At 34.4% G+C, this 23,821-nt stretch overlaps 1 protein-coding gene across 1 annotated transcript in view; it reads left to right on the top strand.

Annotated features, from left to right (window-relative positions):
* Positions 1–23,821, top strand: part of LOC117176531 (chorion transcription factor Cf2) — a 62,074-nt gene that overhangs the window by 15,130 nt on the left and 23,123 nt on the right. The window contains exon 2 of the mRNA XM_033366785.1: positions 5,836–5,973. Within this exon, the coding sequence (XP_033222676.1) occupies positions 5,836–5,973 (138 nt within the window). The remainder of the gene's footprint in view (positions 1–5,835; positions 5,974–23,821) is intronic.

The following is a 23,821-nucleotide window of genomic DNA, read 5'->3' as shown; positions in this document are numbered from 1 at the left end:
TTCTCGGAGGGTTAATATTTACGAGCCAATCACGCACGAGAAAATTAAAAGACCGAGACCAAGTCCACTCTCTAGGATGATCAATTTTAACCTCGTATTTAACTTTCTAGAGTTCAAAACATTTCAAATACTTTAACAATATCTCGTGCAGAATTTTTAACGAGGTTCAGGTCGGTTCCCGATTAGTCAAAATCTGGCGATTGGTTCGTCAAGGCAGGTATACACAGAAAAATTGATGGTCAAAGTTGGAGAGTCAAAATTTAGAGTCTCTCATTTTTTGGCCAGTCTAAATGTTATAAGAAGATGAAGCTCACTATCATGATAAACAAGATATCCTTCCAGGATGGTCAGTACGATCATCTTGTTTTCACTCATTTCGACCATCCACGGAGGAGCAGATCACCCTTCTCGGAGGGTTAATATTTACGCGCCAATCACGCACGAGAAAATTAAAAGACCGAGACCAAGTCCACTCTCTAGGATGATCAATTTTAACCTCGTGTTTTAACTTTCTAGATTTTGATTGGCGCGTAAATATTAACCCTCCGAGAAGGGTGATCTGCTCCTCCGTGGATGGTCGAAATGAGTGAAAACAAGATGATCGTACTGACCATCCTGAAAGGATATCTTGTTTATCATGATAGTGAGCTTCATCTTCTTATAACATTTAGACTGGCCAAAAAATGAGAGACTCTAAATTTTGACTCTCCAACTTTGACCATCAATTTTTCTGTGTATACCTGCCTTGACGAACCAATCGCCAGATTTTGACTAATCGGGAACCGACCTGAACCTCGTTAAAAATTCTGCACGAGATATTGTTGAAGTATTTTTCTTTTTTTCTAGACATCTTTTTCGTAAAAAGGGTAAGCAGGTATTGCTTCTTAAAATTCAATTATAGTCGGGCTGCCACTTAGCGGTTGCTCTCGACCACGTGACACGTGTCCAAAGTACGCCCGTAGGCAGATCTACGTGTCAATAGTGTTAGCCACACAATAAATAATGTTTGCTAAGAAGAACGAGAGGAAGACTTAAAAGATATCCATTTTCCTTAGAATCTGAGAGTACGTATAAGTTCGTCGCGCCTCTCGGCCTAAATGCTATTAGGTATATTTACCGAGTCACCTACGCAAAGAACTAAAGAATCACTGTGCAGGTAAACGCACTTTCTGCAATTGAAGCGGCTTCCTAGAAACTGTCTAAGAGTTTGGTCATCAGCGGTTTTGATGGAAATAAGAGTATGTATTTGTTTTCAGGATAAATATCAGAATAGGCAATAAAAACAGCTTTTTCCCTTTCATTTCAAGTTTTTTGGTTACTTAGGGTTTCTTCAAAAACTACGTCGCGCGATTTTACATACTTTTAACACCACTCCCCTTTTTCAATCAAAATTTTGTTTTCGATTTTATTTACAAGCATAATAATTTAACAGACTTCTTAGTCCGAAATACTCTCAAAGCAGGGGAAATAAAGTGATTTTTTACGAAAATTGGGGGATAAATTCTTTTAAATAAAATTACTGTGCACACTCAAACAAATTTCCGGTTAAATTAACCAGAATTCTGGTCAAATGAATCACAAATTTTTTTGAGTGCATGTACTATATTAAATTAAATGAAGCACTAAAGATTTGTAGTCGAAATATGTTGCATTTTTAACAAAATAGTAGTTGAATTTTCAACCATAAAAGATTACTTTTCTACCAAACGAGGTGCATTTAAAGAAAAAGAGAATGAATTATAAGCCAATCAGTTGCATTTACAACCAAATAGTTTTTTTTTCAATAAGAAGAAAAGAATATTTGATCAAATAGTTGAATTATCCACCTTCAAAGACAAATTTCCAACCAAATGGTCAAATTTTTAAAATAAAAATTAATATAGACCATAAACGGTGGCATTTTTAACCAAATAGTCGAAACCTTAAGCTGAATAGATGAATTCCTGATAGAAGACACTTCAGATTTAAACTAAGTACTTTTCTACAAAAAAAAATGAATTTACAATTAAAAAATGATGAATCTCCAATACATACAGGCAAATGTTAGAAAATAGTTGAATGTTTGAACAAAAAAGACGAATTTTTATTCAAACAGTTGAATTTTCAAGCAAAAGATTATCAACTTTAACCACGTACAATTGCACCCCCCCCCCCCGGTAGTTTAGTTTTCAACCAAGAATTTTTCTACCAAAAAATATTCATTTTCAATCCAAATGAAAAATGAATGTTTAGCGAAGCATTTTAATTCTTGAATAAAAAAATCGCTTTTTAACCAAATAATTAAATTGTTAACAAAAAGAACTATATTTTCATAAAAATAGTTTATATAAAAAATATACTAATTCCCAAAGAAAAATGCAATAATTTTTTTAAAGTTTATTTTAAATCAAAAACATTTGAATTTACCCAAAAATGTAAATTGTCAACAAAAAATGTGATAATTGATATTTCTACCGAAAACCATTTGTATTTGATATAAAAAGCAGTTGAATTCAACTAAAACAAACTAAATCAGACCAAATCAAAAGTTGTTTTTTTTTTTTAGAAAACAGTTGAATTTTCCTCTCGAAAATATGAATTTCCAATAAATAAAGATGTATTCCTAATGAAAAATTTAATAATTGCATTTTCAACTCAGAACTATCAATTTTTAAACAAAAATAAAATACTTAAACTTTCAGTTAAAAAATTAATTTATGATAAAAAAGAAAGAATTTTCAAAAAAACAATAACATTTTCAACCAGTAGCTAGTAAATTTTTAATCAAAAGAGATGATTTCTGAAACTTAAATGCAAAAGTTGACTTTTCGATTGAATATAATTAACTTGCAATGAAAAAAAGTTTTATTTTTGAGAAAAAAGGGAAGTTTCTTGAAAACAGGAGGAAAACGAGGAATTCTTCACGAAATGTGTAAAGAGACAAATATTGAAAAGAGTATGAAGTCTGTAAAATAAAATCACCTATTTCAATGTTTTCAAGTATTTCAACCAGTGTGAAATAAATTTTAAATTATGAGCATCTAAGTAATAATCCAAACGAATGATGATAATATTTTTAGACTTGTAGTAAATAATGCAGCTGCTAAAAGAGAATTCCATTTTGAGCTGACATTGATTAGTATGAAAACTCTTTCCATACCCAAGGAATGAATCTTGGATATTTTTCTACTTCTGACGGGAATGTAAGAGCACAATCTGAATAACTGAATGGGCTTGTAGCAAGTAATGGAAGATACAGAGTGTCGTTAAAATATAGGGAAAATGTATTGGCGCACGTCGCAATGTAATCTGCTTGGGAGATAACGTGGATGATATTTTTTAGTTTATTTAACTAATCACCAATACAGAATATATACTCGGTAGCTCACACATAGGCAATATTGGATGGGACGGATAACCGCAGGAGATTTATCTTTTACGAATGAACATGAAATTCGATACCTACGCGATATCCACGAAACGTCATTCCTCTTGTTGTCGGGCTGCCCTTCTCTCACTACCTTTTTTGTTTATTTTTTAATTATTTTTTTCTTTCATTTCCTTGGAAATCTAAACCAGCTTCTCGTCTTCCGAAGGTTTTACGCGCACGCACCCCTCTCGCGTGGCGCGTGGGCAGTTCCAGTACAAGGAGAAACCAGTAAAAAAGGAGAACACTTTCATCGACGATCGCTGTTGTTTTTGTTGAAGGAGAGAAAATAAAAGAGAAGGAGAGAAACAGGATCAACATACAAAAAGTTTAATTGCGAAATTTATAAACATGTTTGATTAATTTTGTGAAATAGTTATAATAATCATAAATCATCAAAATACAACATGGGAAATAGTATATAGAGAAATGAAAAAAAGAACAAGAGTTTACGAAAGAAAAAAAGGGACTGAAGTACCAGTATCAGTCTCACTGAAATTTTACTCAATGTTTATACTGAAATATAAGTGAAAAGTGACTGGAATTGTAGAGAATAGTCACTGACTTTTCAGTACATTTTTTAAATCCGAAATTAAGACAAAAATGAGTCCGTTCTTTTCTAAATTCGAGTCAGCCAAAATTGACTGAGAATCAGTAGAATTTCACTAAAAATAAGTGAATCAAGATATAGTTGTAGCAGAAATCAGATGTCTGAAAAAAGCTTTTGAATGATTTTAAGAATTAAAATAATATTATTAAAGAAGTAATTTATAATAAAAATCACAATATGCTTAATGTTTTTTTTATCTTAAATAAAACATTTTCTCTCATAATGTTTTCTGTAATTTAATTTTGTCTTACATATTATATGATTGGTAATATAATTTCAATTCTTAAATTCATATAAAACTTTTTTCCCATATATCGTGTTTGAATCAAATAAATTATGTTTAAATCAAAGCAAAATTTGTTAGAATTAATGAAAGAAAGAATTGGTTTGAATCAGACAAACATTGTAAAAGGCGCGTAGGATCAAAGTTACAGAATTTTCTGTAGATAGTGTGAGTTTATCAGCTTTTGAGCTGACGCCACTCTGGAACTAATAATAATACTATTGTCTTTGCTAGCATTATAATGACTGTTTTAACAGTGTACATTAAAAAAAGTTACGTTATCAAAGATGGTCAGAAGGTCGTCAGGTAATTTTTTAAATTGTTTAATCCGATTAGGACTCAAAATCAAACAAATGATTCATTTAAAAAATGCCAAATTCTATATAAAATACGTTAAGAACAATAAATATAATGGATGAAGATTTGAAAAATTAAATTTACAAATAATCGTCTCAGGACATCTGCTCAAGGCACTCCTATCCAAAAATCGGATTACCCCAGGTCCAGCAAAACGACCGATGAGCAAACAGCGATTTCTCTTGTCTCGGTTACCGCCCTAAGTCACGCCAAGCCATTCTTCTGAAAAGAAAAATTCCCGAAGACCATAGGGGATGTTTGGGAAAAAGGGGGTAATTCGACCCTAAGCCCCCATCTAAATACGCCCATGGGAGGGTGGAATCGTTGGAGGGAAAAAGAGTTCGTCGGAGGATGCATTTGTGTAGGGAGTAGGCGTGGTCCACGATTTCACATACGTATGCTAGAGTGTCACGGTGTGTTCATGTGCCCACCTCGCGCCTACTGAACTCTGCCGAGCCTCCGCTAGGATCTGTGTGAGGGGGGCGAGTCTTGTCGATGACCGTCCCGAAGGAGGGAGGGGGTGGACAGAGACTCTATCCGACTAGGTGGGGAGAGTGAGTGCCGCTGTATGTGCGACGTGCGAGGGTGCGATTTTCCTTAGCGGCAGGGTGGGGGGCGTCCGAAGTCTGTGCCGGTGCACGTGGAGAGGGGCGAAGGGATCCGACTTCGACCGAAGGTGAAACTCGCAAACGCCCGCCGCACGTTCGTCTCGCAGTCAGCGCGAGTCCGCGCTACTGGAAAGATTGTGTGTGATACAAGTTACATAGTTCTATGATGTAAGGAACTTCTCAGTATCAGCACCAAAAACATATCTAGAAGAAGACAATGTTTGAAAAAGAAAAGGAGATATCCAAATAGAAAGAATTTTAAGGTATTGAAACAAGTGATGAAAAAACTTACTTTATCGAAAATTGAGATATCGTCGAGAGTTTTACGTAATTTTTTCGGGAATAATTAAAAAAAAGTGACAGTCGCTAATTCAAAGAAGCGCTTTTGAATCTTGGGTAGGTTTGAAAAAAAAATCAAAAGTTTGACTTGTTGATTTTGTGCGTGTCTCCTTACCGCTTTATTTACAAATACGCTTCGCTGTGCGTCGGATCGAAGGTCCGCACAAAGTTTGGATAAGGAATCATTTTCGTCGCGAGTTCAGTGCCTGTTTGTTATTGTTGTGCATCGTGACAATCGCGTTTTCGAGGTTATCTCGATTTCGCGCGGGAGTGGCGTAGAACGGTTTTCAGTGTGTCTGAGGTGGAAAGAATTCAATATCACAAGCAAGTCGGATGCGAGTCGTGCTCGGAAGGTTTTAGCGAGTACTGGGTAAGTACTGATAAATTTGATAACAATGAGTGTGGGTCGAGTTTGTTTTCTTTTGCCGCGAGAGCGATTTGTGTTTTGACACGTGCGAAGAGAGTTGCTGATAGCCGTGAAATGTGCATAATACTTTGTCGATTGTGTTTGTCCTTGCTGTCACGTGTTAATTTTTTAACAAACTTAAATGACAATTTTTAGTGTCTCTTTTCGTAGAAATTTTTTCAACTTCAGAAAAAAATATCAGTGTGAAGTTTTGCATTTTTTTACCGTTTTGTATGAAGTACAGTGACTTTTGAAAATTGTAGAAAATTAAAAAAAAGTATTCTATTTATTTTAATACAGAAGTAACTCGGAAAATTATATATTTTTTAATGTGAAAATACATTTACACGCATTGTAAAGGTATAGTTACTTGAATATAGAAAGGAATCAGATTTTCAGTTAGTGGTCTTGAAACGTACAGCTCAGTGTTTTTTAAATTTCAAGTTCAAAAATAAACATATTTAGACCTTCATTAAATTGAAGAGCGACGATCAAAAAGCAAGTGTTCCTAATATTTGAATTATATTAAATTTCGTAAATATTGCTGTTTTAAGCTTTCTTTAAAATTTTAAGCATTTTCTTATACTTTGTATAGTTGTAAAAAAGGTTATTATAAAAGAAACATAAGGTGGCCGCTGGATCGGGAAATGACCGATAATTTTTTGGAGCAGAGAATTTATGTTTTGACCTGGAATTTGACCAAGCTTTGGATTAAAAGTCTATTCAATCACTTGAAATATCACAAATTGTATATCACGCATAACATAGTGCAATTCAAAATAAGTTTGATTTCAACTTTTTTTAAATGTTGAGTTCAATTGTTAACTTTAAATTATGAAATCATTCCGTTTACATACAATGTGTAATTCTAAAAAAATTTAATTCAAAAATGGTCCATTTTAGGTCTTTATTTTTATACGCACATTTTCAATTTAATAATTTTTTAAAGATGTTTTTTAAAGATGTTTTAAGTTGATCAACTGTAAATAAAAATAAATTATGGTTTTTAAACTTAAACTGTAGTTCTAGTATTAAAAATTGAGATTTTACAACACGATTATGAATTTATTCAAGATTAAACAATTCAATGTCCGATTGACACTTTATAAAATATTTTCAAATATAAAATAACTTTTAATTAATATATTCATAATTAAACGCTTCTATTCAATTTCAAATTCCATTCAAATATTATTTCGATCTAAAATATTCGATTTTGAACAAGTTTTAAAGATGTTAATTAAGAAATATAAATATTTTTTAATATTTAGCATAATTTGTCTATTTAAAATGAGCAGTTATAAATAAAATAAAAAATTGTTCCGTTGAAAAGTGTTAAGATCTTCTATTTTGTTACGTTTAAATAATTCGAAAAAGTTCCACTTTGAGTGCTTTAAATTTCAGTCCAATTTTGATTACTCAAAATGAAAATATGTTCAGCTTTAAAGGTTCGAATATTAATTTCAATTACCGCGAAAATTTTGTTTAAGCTGGGAAATAAGCGGGAATATTTTTATCGCTTAAAACGGCCACCCTGAAAAAAGTATTGAAAATCTGAAGAAGTGCCATAGAGTGCCGTAAAAAAGTGGTTGTAGCAAAAAAGTCATCATTTTTTAAATATTTATAAAATTGAGAAAAAATTGCTAAATCAATTAGAACCTGGCCATTATTGAAATTTACTTATCTATTCGCCATTGTTCTGTTATCACAGCTGACTTTGCATTACAAATCATAATTAGAATAGAAACGACCAATTTACATAATTTAGAGACTTGCTGACATTCAAAACCCACAAGAAGCATATTTATAAAAACATATTGACATTATACTGATTATAGATAACCACTCGTGTTCAGTATTGTATATAGACGCTAAAAAAATTAATAATATTCAATGGAAAGGTGCACTATATATTTTTGCATAAATTTTAGTGACTGTAAACAGATCTTCTTACTAATTTCATAAAAAGTAATTTTTAATTAGAAGGAAAATGTAAAATTACTTTCGGACTCTATAATGAATATGATTAAAATATTCTTTTATTAAAGTTTCTTAAAATAGTTCGGCCAAATTATAAAAAGAAATTAGTGTAGTTCCTAACAGTCAAATAAATAAACTTTGTATTTTATTGTCGTTTAAAGCTGAAGTACTGTTGAAATATTCATTTGAATTCAAAAAAAGGAAAGCTGTTATATGTGATTCATTATTCCTGCCCGTTCCTAGGTCTATTAGTGATTCATAATTTCTGACATTTAGTGTCTATTTCTACTGCTTCTTATTTAGTGACAAATGTGTTAAAATATACTAATTAATGATTGAATAAATTAGATCATTTCTCGTTCTCGCAATGATCGATGAAACTCTATGAAGTTATTGGCAAAAAAGATCGAATAATTATAACTTTCTTAGGGTAGAAAGTATTTGGTTGAAAACGCAAGCTTAGAGTTGGATAACATTTCATTAAATGTATAAATTACGAAATTATCGAATTAGTAAAAGCTACCGTATAAAAATTTTCTTCTGAACATAAGTGAGGGAGGTATAATGTCACGCGTGGTAATCGTCGAAGCGTCGCGGCGCTAAGCGTCGGAAGTGGAGCGAACATGCATGCGGCCACGTAGAACGATTTCTCGCTCCCTCAGTTCTCCACTTCACCTATATGCACTTTACACTCTATACACTATTCAGAGTCACTCACATCAACCTTCAGATACGCGTGTCTCTTCACGCTTCGCGAGCTTGACACATGCTGAACGATCAGCGCGCGCGCGTAACTACCCTTTGACATAACCCATCCATGAACTCCGAACTTTGAGCCAGAATATACTAGAAAAGAGAGGCACCGTCGGCAGTAACTGGATGATGATTATTGGCAAGTCGAGATCTCGAATGTTAAGCAGTGACGGGCGCGGTTAATTCTCGGATGGGTGGCCGGGTTGTTATAAATCATTGCTTAGTCCTGTTTTCACTGCATTTAACTACTTTCGAGCGGCTGGTTTGACGCCGAGAATGGTTTTGAGCACTTGATACACCGAATGCTTTGGTTTTATGCAGTTTTCCACTTATCTGCTGAAATGTTCAGGCGAATGCAAGAGAAGTTATCGAAACGATTACACACGATTTGTATAAGAATGATGTATTAACTAATTTAACTCTTGAGGATGAAATTACTTACCATCGATGTCAGCACTTTTTTGTAAAAGTCTGAATTAAGATACTCAGTAGATATTTAATAAAAGAGTTAAAATGTAGGAATCGCTATTTCGAATAACTTGTTATTAAATGTAAATAGAACTTACGTGTTAAAGATATTTGGAATTTCTTAAAGTTTTTTATAATTGGAGACAAGGTGAAGATTGTAGCTTGATGACGAAGTATTGAGTGATACCTCAGTCTCTCTTTTCATTTACATTCTTTTAATTTGCCGACGGAAGCGAATACGACCGAGTAATTTAAATGAATTATGCAGTTTAACCTTTTAATACATTATATAAGACAATATTATAATTTAACTTGAAGTCGTAAAATATGTTCTATTGATTCCTACAAAAAAATGGATGCGATTTACCGGAGGATAAAAAAAGTTTATAAAAGTGGTCATTCTTTGAGATCATCAGTAGTGTTGCATCCAAGTAAGACTATTTGTTTTCTTTCAAAGAATTTGATTTAGATAGTAGATATTTGCCTTTGATTCAAATTTCAAATTGTATATAGTTTTAAGGACTTAATATTTCTTATTTTTTAAAGCTTTTAGTTTTAAATTGTTCGTTTTCAAATATTCAAAAATTTAATTGATTCAATTTTGAGAACCATATTCTAAATATTATCAATTATAACAATAAATTATATTAATAATAAACTTCTAAACTTAAATTGTGTGTTTTGGCGGTGAAAGTTTTTGTAAATATACAAATGTACAAACAAAAATGTTACCATAATTTTGATCAGTTGGTACAATTTTATAGAAATTTACTTTAAAATTATGACAAGGACATTGCACTTTTTCATTATATTACATTTTACTTGAATTTGAAGAAAACATCGAGATTTTCCCTGGTTTTGCAATATCCTCTAAAAAAAGACAACTCGACTTCATCCTGGCTCATTTTATCGAGAATTCCTGATATCTTTCAACCTATTTAAGAGAAAAAATGTTAACTCTTATATACTTAACATTGAGTCATTAAGAGAATGTAAGCAATCATCGATAAACAGGTGGTGTCATACCCGTGATCGGGAATGTAGTTTCGATTAATATTTATCACTTCAGTCTCTGATTGAGAATTGCTATACGTTGGTTTGGGACAAATTACAAAAATAAATCTTTAAATTGGTACGAGAAAAAAAATGTGACCGGGGAGAAGCCCGGGAATTTTAAATGGCCTGATTACTAAACGCTCTGATACTTTTTATCAGAATTAATAGTAAGAACATATTTAATATTCTTTTATGGTTGAAATAACCAGAATCCTAGTTTTTTTTAACCAGAACGTTTTTTTTTAGAATAATCGTAGGAGAGGAAATGACGTTTGCCTCTCCCCCGCCTTTACAGCCGCCCCTAGGATTTTTACAGATCCTTCTGCTGATGATCGAACGTGAGCAATTTCTCGGTGGTACGGCGCCGCAATTAGGAAATCCATTTGGTGTAATTGCGCGAATGAACGCACCGTGGCAATGAGCGGCTACCGCGCTTAATCAAACGACGCCATCTACTTACGCATACAGGGTAACTTAACTGCATCTACGTACTGTACGTGTACAGGAGACACGATGTGTTTGGCCAATAAGGGAGGAGGACGTAGGCGCGAACCTTGAGCCTTATCTGCATGTATCGATCTTCATTCTCGATTCTAAGCCTTTCTTGTAGGACCCAGTACATTAAGAACGACGACGATGATGAGCGTTTACGAGCGTAATAACGAATGTCGCTGTATCCGATCATGCCTGACAAATAAATATCTTTAATCGGAGCGCGTTTTGCTTTTTACGGGTGTCTGAGAACATTTCTTAAAATGTAATCTTCTTTAAGATAAGGGTTAGAAATTATGATTTCATTAAGCAAGTGGGTGTGACGGTACTGAATTACCCTTTGAATGCACTGCCAATTAAGTCTGATATAAAAGTCCAAAAGTATTATCCAGAAGCACTTCGTGCATACAACTCCACCAATAAGATGTCTTTCGATTTTCTTTTTTTTGTTAAGTGAATTAAATAAATTTTAATAAGGGTCGTATAAGCTTCTTGTTACAGTTGCGGTGCATATACTTTAATAAGCTTAACTCTTGAGGTCGCTCTTGCATTCCAAGCTTTCATTCTAAAGGGGTCGTTTACAATTTTGTCTTTGATTTCTTCGATAAATGCCTGAAATAAAGCACAAAATATAATTTAAACATACTTGAAAGCTCGAAATGCCCAAATAAATAATAAAATAAAAATAATAATAAAAATAATAATAATAAAAAGAAATAATAATAATAAAATTTTTAAAAAGAAAAATTTTCCAGAAGGACGTGGAAGTTTTAGAAAAAAAGAAAGATTTTTCTATGCAAAATTATGAGTTTTCAACAAAGCGATTGAATTTCTGAACAAAAATATGACTTAACAGAATAGTCAAATTTTTAACTAAGTAATTAAATTCTTAACAGAGTAGTTGCATTTCCAATAAAATAATAAAATTTGTAACTAATTTATAAATCTTCAAAAACCAAAACGAATTTTAAATATATAGAAGTTGTTGAATTTTCAAACCAAAAATACGAACTTTCTCTAAAATTAATTGATTCTTAACTTAAAATTGTGAATTTTCAACCAAAAAGTTCATTTTTAACGAAATAATTGAGTTTTTAAGCCAAAAATTGCGAATGGTTTATGAAAGAGTCGAATTTTGATGCCAAAGACGAGTCTACAGCAAAATATACCAGTTTTCGACGAAATTATTCAATTTTCTACTAAAAAGGATCAATTTCCTACCATTAATAGAATCGCTAAATTTGTATTTAAAAAATTGTTTTCAAAAAAAATAAATGAATTTTAAAAGAAATAGTTCACTGTTCAACCAATAAATGGATTTTTTAACAAAGTAATTCAACTTTCAGCTAAGAAGTTGAATTTTCAACCAAAAAAGTTTAGTTTTCTACGAACAATGTAATACATCGTTAAAATCTCAACTAAAAAGATTCAATTTTTAACCAAGAAATTTTAAGTTACAGGCATTAATTTGTAAAAAAAACACACCAATTTTGAACAAAGTACTTAAATTTTCAATCAATAAAGTGTTTTTTTAACATAGTAAAAATATGAATTCTCATTGAAACATGTAGTAGTTCAACTTAAAAAAAAAATTAATTTTCAGCCATAAATGGCTTAGCTTAATTTGTAACTAAAAAGCAAACTAAAAATATAATATTCAACTTTTAAATTAACAAAAACTCGTTGTATACTAATTTAAGACCTATTAAAAACGACTGGAATTTATTAATTCGCTTCAATCACATTTGGCATTTAATTCGATTTCGTTTTTGCCTTGACTGACTTTTCCTCTAGACCTCTATCAAAGTTACCTCTTCAGAAAAGTGTCAGGCTTGTCATCGCTGCATGAGAATGTGGTAGCTGCAATAAAACCCCTGCATATTGGAGATTATTTTGTGCTTTATGTCCGCCGCAATAGCAATCGAATTTTATCTCAAACTATTTTTACGAGTGGGTGGCAGAGGGAATAGAAGAGGTATTTGAAAGCCCGCGGATGAATACGACCGTGAGAAATAAATACGCCCGCGCTGCTGCGGTCACTTGATTTTAAAGATATGGCCTATTACACCTGCAAAGGTAATGAATATTAATGTATAATAGGAACGCTCAACGCTGAAATCCACTTTGATGTTACCAGACTGCTTCTCTTCGAGGGTTATAGCCTCGGTCAATTTTAAAATCTGACAGGACCGATTATGTTAATCTCAGTCATTACACAGTCACACGCGTGCCAATCACAAATTATTAGGATAGGAACATTAAAAGTTGATATCAACCTGGTAGAAGGTTCCGAATGTAGAACTTACTTCAGATTCATTACCCGAATTTTTCTAGTAATTTGGAGATACTGTGTTTGTAAAAAATCACAAAAAATGATTGGTTTGAAATTTGTTGTAGCAGATTGTGTACAATTGAAATTTATATCGTGCAGGGTGGCCGTTAGTGAGGGAAAACCCGGAATTCAGGAAAAGGATAATAAGATAAATATTTTATTACATAGCGGAGAATCCAATAATTTTTGTGAAAAGTCATCCTTTTTGTTTTAAAATTCAACAATTTAGTTATAAATTTAACTATTTTGTTCAAAATTCATTTATTGTATTGAAAATTAAACTATTGTTTCAAGAGTCATTTTTTTGGTCGAAAAATTAACTCTTTTGTTGAAAATTCATCCTTATGGATTGAAAATTCATCTTTTATGGTTGAAGTAAATAAAGTATACATTTTTAATCATAATTTAAAATTGTTTAATTTAGTTTATAAAATATTCTATGTTAATAATATTACAAGATTAAAATCCTGGTATTTGAATATTAATGTTCAGGAAAAATTGAAGTCAGAAAAAAGTCAGGGGATTTTAAAAATCAAATTTACAACCGCCCTATTCTGCCTTTATTTCTTTTCGTGTCTCAAAAATGATGAAACTCAAAAACTACATCTAATTCGATGTACTTTTGAGATTCGGCGTTTTACATTCTCCTATTTTATTTATAGCGATTAATTTATACGTCTGTCTATAGTAGAGGTTACTGTTCCTAAAATTATATTTCTACAAATATCGAAGTGCCATCAAATAAAATAAAAAAGTTTTCCAAATTTACAGAAAAACATTTATGATTCCCGAGGAGAAATTGCATACGTAAAGCGGGCATAAATCGTAGACATAATAATAAAATACGCATATATAGAAGCAAATGGTCAGGTCATTTGAATGATTCTACCTCTAATCGAACCTTTGAGCAGCTGGTAAAAGGCGCGTAGGAGGCTCGTCGTGACACCCGCACCTATACAGAAACACCAGTTGATGAGTTTCTTGTTTCTTTACTGGCTACAGGTGACTGAGTATAATGAGCGGACCGATGGTATTTTACCTGAGTTTGGTCGATTCGGGAAGTGACTGGTAGAAAGTGCCTGCTTGCGTAAAAACCTTCCCATCGACGTATTTTTACTCCTTCCACCTGCTACTATCATCGTAAAATTTTTTTTCTTCCTATTCATTATATATGTGTAATCTTCCATAATGTCCATATGTCGTGAATTAATTGTACTTAAATAACATCCTGAAATTATCTTCTTTTATGTTTAATTATATTAGATAATTATGAAATGTTAAATTTGTAATTTGATGCAAGAATTTATGATCGCTCAATTTGGCATTGAAATAATTCAGTTTCAGCGATTTTATAACATTTTATGTCCCAGTCATTTCCACTTTTCCTTTTTTTTCTAACAAATTTCTCAGTAACGTACTGATATCAAACCACAATTCAGTAAAGTTTTGAAATTTTAGACGACCTTGTTTAGAAACAAGTATACCCGCTAGAACTATTATTACGGAATTCTTCGTAATAGTTGGTGTAATAATATGAAATACCACACTAAAAATAATTCAACCTAATATTAAAATTAAGAATCGAGGGATATTTGTCGACAAGTGATCAACAAACTATAAATTAAATGAAAATAGTGACCTGACCTGGAAGCGAGTTGTCATTGTACTTGAACCAGACTATCAATCGAGAAACGTGCCACGGGCGTGATATAAACAACAATAATTTAAATCATTTTCTTTATACTTTAAGATAACGTAAATGTTCAAACATACATAAACAGAACAATAAAAAATGAAACGCAGTTAGAGAATGGAATGAATTTCTTTGAAAAAGAAACCCGAAGAATATCTTCAGATCAACAATAAGTGGGCGAATGATTCAGAAGAATAGTATTCTGCTAAAAGGATCATCAAACCGAACACACAGTCACGTCCTGATGAGATAGGTATCAGCTGGAATCGAGCCGGACGGGTTTCTAATGCACAGGTACCTGTTGGCCCACATATGTGCGGGACGATATTGATTTTAACTGCGGGGGCAACGCATTTTCTAGTCCCCACCGACAACGGGCCGAACTCAGCGCTCTAAGTGCATCTGGTGGAGCAGAGACCTGCACCGGAGGGTGGAATCACGGCCAAGGTCGAAAAGACAACCCCGAAGCCACGTGCACTCACCCACTCCACGAATTTAACACTTCGCGGCACAAATAACAACATGAACGACTACATCCCCTTTTCTACCCTATCCTATCATCACCCTCTTCATTTACCATCCTCATGATACACTAACTTATAATTAGAAAATTATTTATACGATTACTGTCTACAAAATTATTTAGTGAGTGGAAAAATCATTTCAGGGGTTCCTAGTCAACATTATTTCTCCTAGAAACATAAGCTGGATTTAAAATACGATTTTATTGGCAAGAGATATTGCTAATCTTAAAAAATCTCCAAATTTAATCTATAAATCGACGTGTCCAAATGACAAGATTCTATCTTGGACAATTTGCAAAATTCCAAATTTTTTGAAAGAGATAGTAACTTTGCAATTCCATTAGCTCGTTCAGAGCTAATGTTACGGAAAAATTCGCAATACTAGTCAGTGTCAATATTCTATTATTTCTTCGGTCTGAACTTTGTCATATCTCTCTAGGAATTTCAAAGCTGCCTCTGCACTCTCAGGCGTAAGAAATACACCAACAAACGAAGCAAGACATGATTCTAGGTCGTGCATATCCATCTCGATCATATTGAAACAAACAAAAATGAGCAAAGCTTAATCATTCTGCAATTTATCACTGATAGGAAATTAGTCGAACATCTTTTCCATAGATCGACACCTACAGTGCTCCACCCTCGGTTGCATAACTTTCATGATTTCCTAAACGTTACGCTTCGAGATATCGATTATTCCAATGTATAACAGGGTCGAAGTGACGCTAAAATATCACGCTACTCGAACTCAGAGTATCGACAGGCAATTATTGATCACTTTGCGTAGGACAGCGGAGATTATTAAACTCTCGTGTAAAATATAGATAGAGCTTCTGTGAGTCGATCGTCGCGCTAGGTTGATCGTTCTCTCTTGTCGAACAGGTACTCAAGATGACTTGGGTTGGGTTAGGTTCGTTAAATAAGTGTATATCTGCAGCAATCATAGGTACGCCATTTACTGGCTACTGGAGTTAACGAGTAGTTGTTGTATTCCTCTTTCTACTGTCGTACTATTTCTTCATTTGTTGAATAGAATTCAAATTCATTTTTTTCTCTGGTAGTATTCATATTGAATAGAAGGTTTAGGAATTTTACGAATACTTATCATTCTGATACGCTATTCTATACTGTATGCATTGTATAACTTCCGCAATCGGTTGCCCGCATCCTCTTAAGATTCCATCAACGAGACCATGATCTTATCAAAAAGACGTAATTAAGAACCGCCTTGACTCTTTCTTTTCTTCTTTCAAACTAAAAAGTATCCCACATTTTTCAAATTGAAGGATAGACTTGTATTAGTAAAGCATCTAAATTTGGATTTCATACTCTTTCCTCAATTCCTCTCTTTACCCCTCGTTTAAGGAATTAACTTGCAAAGTTGACTATTATATTTTTGATTCAGAATTAATCTCGTTTGATGTAAGATTCTACTATTTTGTTGAAAATTCGTCTTTTCGGTTGAATAGACCTGTTTTTGATCTTAAATAAAAATCTTTTCGGGTTGTCAATTCAACTACTTGGTTAAAAAGAGAATCTATTTCGACTTGAAATAAAGCATTAAAAACGATTAATTTTGAAGCCTATATTATAAATAAAATGAGAGCCACTGAAGGGTCGATTCATTCCATACTGGATCACGATAGTGGGCGGTGTGGTTCCTCACACGGAGAAACAGACCACTCGGTCCGTTCATCTGGTTATTATGGTTCACCTCTTTTTTTTCTATCTGACTGTTTCAGCATCGTTATCTTTCCTCCCTCGCCCTCTTTCTTGATGACGAAACAGGTACACCAATGACGTAACCTATTTGCCCAATAGCAATAAAGGGCCAAGTCCCGCACGTGCGGAATTCGCGTACAGGTACTCGGAATTTCTCCCTTTTACCTCGACGACAGATCGTTCGACGTGGCTACAGAAAACGCGATCAAGAATGCCGCGCCGATCATGAAGAATGTCGACGACGATCAATACCAGTTGGCCGATCAACTGTATTTTCTACCCAGTTACCGAGCGATACGTCGTTTATCTCTGCGAAGCGAATGATTGAAAATGGGTGAAACTAAGCGATTTCGACCTGTAGTGTCATTCGTTTTCAGCAATCGCCTTTTTATTCCCAGCTGTGACCCGTGGCACACTATTATCACTTTATAGCTAGTTTATTACGCAACATCGAGTTTATTTAACGAAAATGATGTCGTTGGAATATGATTACATTTACTATCCACCATTAGGCGGCAGCTCATCAATTTTTCTTTCTGGGCCCATAACCTGTTATCTATTTTTGTGGAACAACTTTATTGAATTAAATCTAGTGAGTATTCCAATTAAAAGACCGAAAGGAGTCGCTTTAGAGAGACAAGATTTTTATCTAGTGAATTTCTGCGAATTCAGATTTCTTTCCAGGAGTCTTGACAATGTGCGCGTGATTGGTCATTTTTATTTCACTCTCACCTCGGTTCTCACGGATCCCTCGGGCGATTCTTTCGCAAACGCCACCTGGCCGAAGAGATCATGCGACATACGGGCTTAAATGCGACGCGACATAATTCAAACGTACATATAAATACGCATACGTGAGATTCACACAGGCTCCTTTGGTCGGCATGTAAGCGACAGCATTGAGCGTAAAGTCACATATCCAGCATCTTCGGTTGATGCATGAATGTGTGTTCATGTGTGACCAAGTATGCGCATCCGAAGAGCGGAGAACCCATGGTGGTGTACAAGACTTGGGGACTGTCGAAGATATTAAAGATTCAACGAAATGAAAGATTCAGTCTGGCAAATCACGACCTACGCGAAACCTGTCTCCACGATTTATTGAACTTGACTGATTTTCTTCAGCCAATCCATTAAGAATAAAGTTAGGTCCTCATTACAATATATCAGAACTTCTTTTAACAATGCTTGAGTACACAGAAAAAACTTAGGGTTTGGTAATGTTGCAGCTTCAGTAAAAGTTGGCATCCTTGACAACTGAGACTCCAATTGAATTATTTTTGAGGGTTCCTTTTTAGTTCGATTATATCGAATAGATGGCTGGTGATGGGTGCCAAATTTTTCAACTACGCATGTACCGAAAAGCGCGAACCTATTTAATATCAGTAAACTTCTTTAAAAATAAATTAAATTCAATGGTGGACATATCTAACTTTTCAGTGTAATTTAATATTAACGTAAAACTGCAAGTATATATTTTGGAATTTAAAACAGGTCCGCGGATTTTCAAAATATCTTTATTAAATTTTGTCCAGTAGTTTAGGTTCTTTTTTGTTGCAGCTTCTTTAAAACCAAAAATTTGTTTTAATAGAAACCCCAGTTTTTCCTGTCGAGAAAACCGGAAAGTAGTCTGAAATTTTTTTAAAACTTTGAGTGGCCACCCTGAACTGGATTGCAAAACTGTTGTCCTGAATCAAAAAATGAAAAGTTGCAAGGAATAAGATCGGAGAAGGGAGAAAGTAACGGCCTGACCGAGTTGAGTCAAAAAGAAGGGATATAAATTTCGGCAGAAGAGACCACACGTTCGTGAGAAAAAGTGACCACCAGTCATCAAGTTGTGCTGGACGTATGCACGTGCTGGAATTTTGCTTATGACAAAATGGCGTAAAGTGCAAATCGTATGATGTTTGTGTGCAGGAGGAAAACGACTTGTACCGATTCAGGAGCCGCAATTGCAAAGTCTACCGGTGCTGTGTGAGTGAGTGTATATCCACTGACCGAGAGATATGCGAAAAGCGTTAATTACTCCGGGCCTGGTAATTCAATGCATTAAATTTACACGGTGCTTAACACAGCAAATGTGTACAAAGCCGAACAAAATATCTTCTGAACGTATCCAAAAATAGCAGCTGCCGTTATGTGCACATATTTCTCTTTTTATGTTCTCTCGAGTTAAAGTAACTTCACATTTTGCAGTTGATTTTATCAAGTTTTGTGTGGTCTTGGATGTTTGTATTTCTGGTGTCTTCTTGAAGATTTTCCACGATCCCTCAAAAAGAAACGAGTTATACATGCGTTCAGTTGGAATCAAGAAAGATTTAGGATATGACTTTTCTACCATAAAAGATGAACTTTCTATCTAAGAAGACGGGGAAAATTTCTTGAAAGCAGGGGTAAAGAAATTCTTTAAAACAGGGCTTTCCTTTACTAGATAAATATTTTTTGAAAATGAAACAAAAATCTTGGTCATTTCGCAGTCTCAAAAAATTCCCAGTCATTTCTCGATTTTTTTGGTTTCCCGGTCCATTGTTTTACCTGAAACATGCATTCTCCCCAATCATAATGTTCACACTCTTGCATCTCTCTACTCTTACCGTACCTATATGTCTAAAAATAGACCGTTTCATTTTTATGTGACCTAAGGCATTTAACGCTCTGACATATGTTTTACTCTACATGTCATGATCTGAGATGTTTACACGTCAAAAAAGAAGCAAAAACAGAAGTAAATTGAATTTTCAACTAAAAGAGATGTGAGCTTATCTCAACTACCTCTCTTTATCTATTTCTCCTTGTAAGCAAGTTTTATCTGACTGTATCGTCAAGTGGAAGGTGCGAGGTCTCATTCATAATAAAAAGGGGGTCAACGTCTGAGTATCCTTTACGCAGGGCCGAGACTGTCGCGTCGCCAGGCTGGCTGGTCCTGAATTTCGGTACAGTACGTTCCTCCTTTCGAACTGAATGGCACACAAAAGACATAAAGCAGTCGATTCATGAGCCTGGGCTATGGAGTATGGGCCATACGCGACAGGCGAAGTGGCCGCGAAATAAATGAAAGATAAATAAATAAACAGATACTAAGAGATGTGAAAGAGAGAGAGAGAGAGAGAGAAAGAGTTGCGAGTCGCAGAAAAGAAATAAAACAGAAAGAGAAAGACGCCACAGGAAGAGTAAAGAGAAAGAACGAGAAGTGAAGAACGGATAATTTATTATTAACCGGGACGCGCGGGTCCTCGGACACACTCACGAGGGTTGAGAGGGGAAGAGCAGAGGAAGCTTCTTACAAATGAGGAGAAAGGATGGGGGAGGGGAGAAAGACAAAAAGAGACAGTCTGGCAAGGAGAGTTCTGCTAACAGGTGTATCGCGTGAACCAGCGTGAACCTTGAACAGAGTATGGACCATCTACGACTATAAGACCACGACAACGATCCGATCGAAGATAAGCCGGACTTACAAGCCGCGAATACGTGCTAATGGTACCGCCATGAGACGTTCTTCATAGCCTGGCTAAAGGCGCGTGTGCCTCGATATTCTCAGCTTTTTCTTTTATTCATATTTATATTCACTCGACGACAACTCCACCCATGGTTTCCAGGTGGTCAATTGGTCATGCAAAGGGATCTGAGATACTGTTAGTTGCGATGTATGTAACGCAAAATAGTGCATATTTTATTGCTTATCATAAATCTTGGAATGAGGTCCTTTATCGTCTCTAAATTTAAATCAGTGCAATGTCACTTACTGTTTAAAACCATTATTCGTCGTAAACTGGCGCTAAGCGATGTGGCTTCTTCTAGGTTTTTGAACTGACGTTTAACCATTTCTAGTAGCAAGCCTCTATATTTTTTACGTTTACGGTACCTTTAAAAAAGGTAAATGAGTTTTTGAAAATTAAGAACACTTACATTTTTCATCGTTACAAATGTTGATCTTAGTATTAATATTATGCTATCTTAATCTGAAGTAGTTGAATTTAACTATCTCATAAGAGTGCGATGAACAACGAGCAATCGTGATTTTGTATATAAAGAATATGAAATTGTTTTTAAAATGAAGATTAAATTAAGCAACCCTCTTGTAACATGTTCTATATTAGTCTATAATAAAAAAAAAGTTTAACCACGTATGACATGATTCGATTACATTTTCTATAGAAAATGGCTTTTAATCTAAATATAATTTAAGATTGAAATATAACAACTCGTATCTAAAAACGAATACTGTTTCGTCTAGAAAATATCGAGAAGTCCTGAAATTGGTTTTAGCCATACTCTAGACTCTAGATAATGTGTATGTAAATCTAAAATACACGATGAATTGATAGTTATTTGATGTTAAAGTCGCCGAGAGGTTTTATAACCGGATTTAGTGGTGGTAGTTTTATTCATGCAAGTGTTTTTTCGACAGGCAAACATAAATATAGTCACGTATGCTACCACACGAGTTAGCCACGCAATTATAACCCAGTTAGCCGGAGGCCATAAAGCAATTCGATAATGGAACATGATAGACCGATCGTCGCTTAAGGCAACATTGTCGACGTCGTCGTATTTCGTCGTCTTTTTCCCATCCATGAGAAAGAAGAGTGATTTAGAAAGCGTCTTGTCCGCCAACGCTCAAGCCGCGATTCCAAGATAAAGCTCTCGTTCTGCCTTCGGTCCCTCTGATCTTCAGCCGCCGAAAAGGTTCAAGAGGCTAAGGATCTTTTGGTGATGTCGCCTGCCTCCCACGATTGCCTGGCTTTTTAGACTTTAGAGTCTTCTTTACGCATCTCTGGATACGTCGGCTCAAATACACTGTCGGCCACCTCGAGTTATTCTGTAAACATACGAAAGACACTACGTCTTGAATATATTTTACAAATTATTTTTAATTCATAGCAGGAGTAACGAAAACTTCAGAAAGAAAAAAATAAATCATGCATACTAATGTACGACCCAAGACAGATTTAGTATATTTCGGTGATATTGTTTGCCTGTTTTGTATACTTTGACTTGTTCTTTTGAATGATACCAATTTTCAATATTTCCTTAACAAGTTATTTGCTGTTTTTTTTTTAGATTTACATCGTCTATTACAAAAAATCGCTAACGATTCAATAGAGAAACTAAACCAGAATGATAAATCAACTATGTAGTTGCAAATCAAACACATATTTAAAGATGTTTAATGAAATGAATAAAATCGCCACTACATAATCCGATTATAAAACCTCTCAGAGACTTTAACATCAAATAACTCAATTCACCGTGTATTTTAGATTTACACACACACACACACGCGCGCGCGCACATCATCCTGTGTCTGGCCAAACCCGATTCCCCCTCATTTCCACCCCCTTTTTTTTGCTAAACCCGATTTCTATTATTCAATCTTTGATCTTCTTGAATTTTTTTTGTCATGTATTTTTATCAGTAGAAATTACTGAAGTGTTCAACATGTTTTTCAAAGCACCTTAAAAAAGATGTACCTGAAGTTCCGAACGTTCAAATGAACAACATTTTTTTCCCCATTTCTATTTTTCCCATAAACATTGTTCCAACTTTAATTCAAAATATGCATTATAATTCTGGTCCAATAATAAATTATTTCCAATATAAATAAACAAAAATTTTAGGACTTTTTTGTTTTGAAAGTCATCAGTAAAAAAAATTTCGTTCATTTGAACGTTCAGATCTTCAAGCACATTTTAAAAAGTGTGAAACACGACAAAGAAAAAACGAGAAGACCTGCTAAAGAAAAGGAACTACTGTTAGAGGGAGCTTTTGTAATAAATCAGATCCCCCTTTAATACCCTTTTTTCACCTAAAACGAAACAACTGGATCGCTGTAATCCCTCAAACATTTTCATGTCGCGTTCAAAAATGTGACGCATCAAAAATGAAGTATCGATACTCGTTAATGTTTAGCACTGGGGGTGGTGTGATGTCGACTTGAAGAGTCCCGAAAAGTCGAGTCTGTTTTTAAAATACGAAAAGATGGACGCTAATGCTTTTTGTTTGCCTGGAGACTCTTCGGAATTTCGGATGGAACGCAGGTCCCTCATTCGCGATTTCGTTCCGGCTCGTCCTGCAGAGGCAAGTCCTTTAAAGGTCCAAAGGTTTCGGGAGGATTAAGTGCAAAGAGTGCCGCAACTGATATGTGCCTGGAAAAAGAAGCCGAACCCGTACCTCTCACGAGATTGATGGTCTCTGAAGTGAATAAGTTATTTCGATGTTCCATTAAATATTATACATAATTTGTGGTTAACTTACCTTCAGAGACAAAGTTGATGACAAAGTAGTACACCTCTTTTCGAAGTGAACACCACAACACAAGCATCCGACTTCTATGGATTTCAGAGATTTCAAGGTATTTCAAGGTAATTCATCAGATTAAAGGGGTTCCAATTGCAACATCAGATTTCTACCGAGTTAAGGGGTTTCAAAGGATTTGAAACGTTTGGCGAGTTTTCTAGGAATCTCAGAAGATTTCAGGGGTTCTCAGAATATTTCAACGTATTTCAAGGAACTTCCAAAAATGTCAAAGATTTCTACGGGATTTTATCTAAATTTTAGAATTTCTTAAATAAGTACGCAGTCTAACAATATTATTTTTCGGATTTCTCATAGGCTGAAATTCCTGATTGAATAGGGACTATCATCGTCCTTGTAATAGTCATTATCCCCATGATTTCTCAGATTGGAATTCGATAGAAGCTCACCGCGTGGGGCCGTAATTATGTGAACCCGTGGAAACGTTGCTATAATGTCGCCGCGAAAACCCATAACGCAATAATGTGCCAACTTTAT

Source organism: Belonocnema kinseyi, chromosome 7 (genome assembly GCF_010883055.1).
Source record: "Belonocnema kinseyi isolate 2016_QV_RU_SX_M_011 chromosome 7, B_treatae_v1, whole genome shotgun sequence".
Classification (NCBI taxonomy): domain Eukaryota; kingdom Metazoa; phylum Arthropoda; class Insecta; order Hymenoptera; family Cynipidae; genus Belonocnema; species Belonocnema kinseyi.
This window is presented reverse-complemented; position numbering and strand designations above follow the sequence as displayed.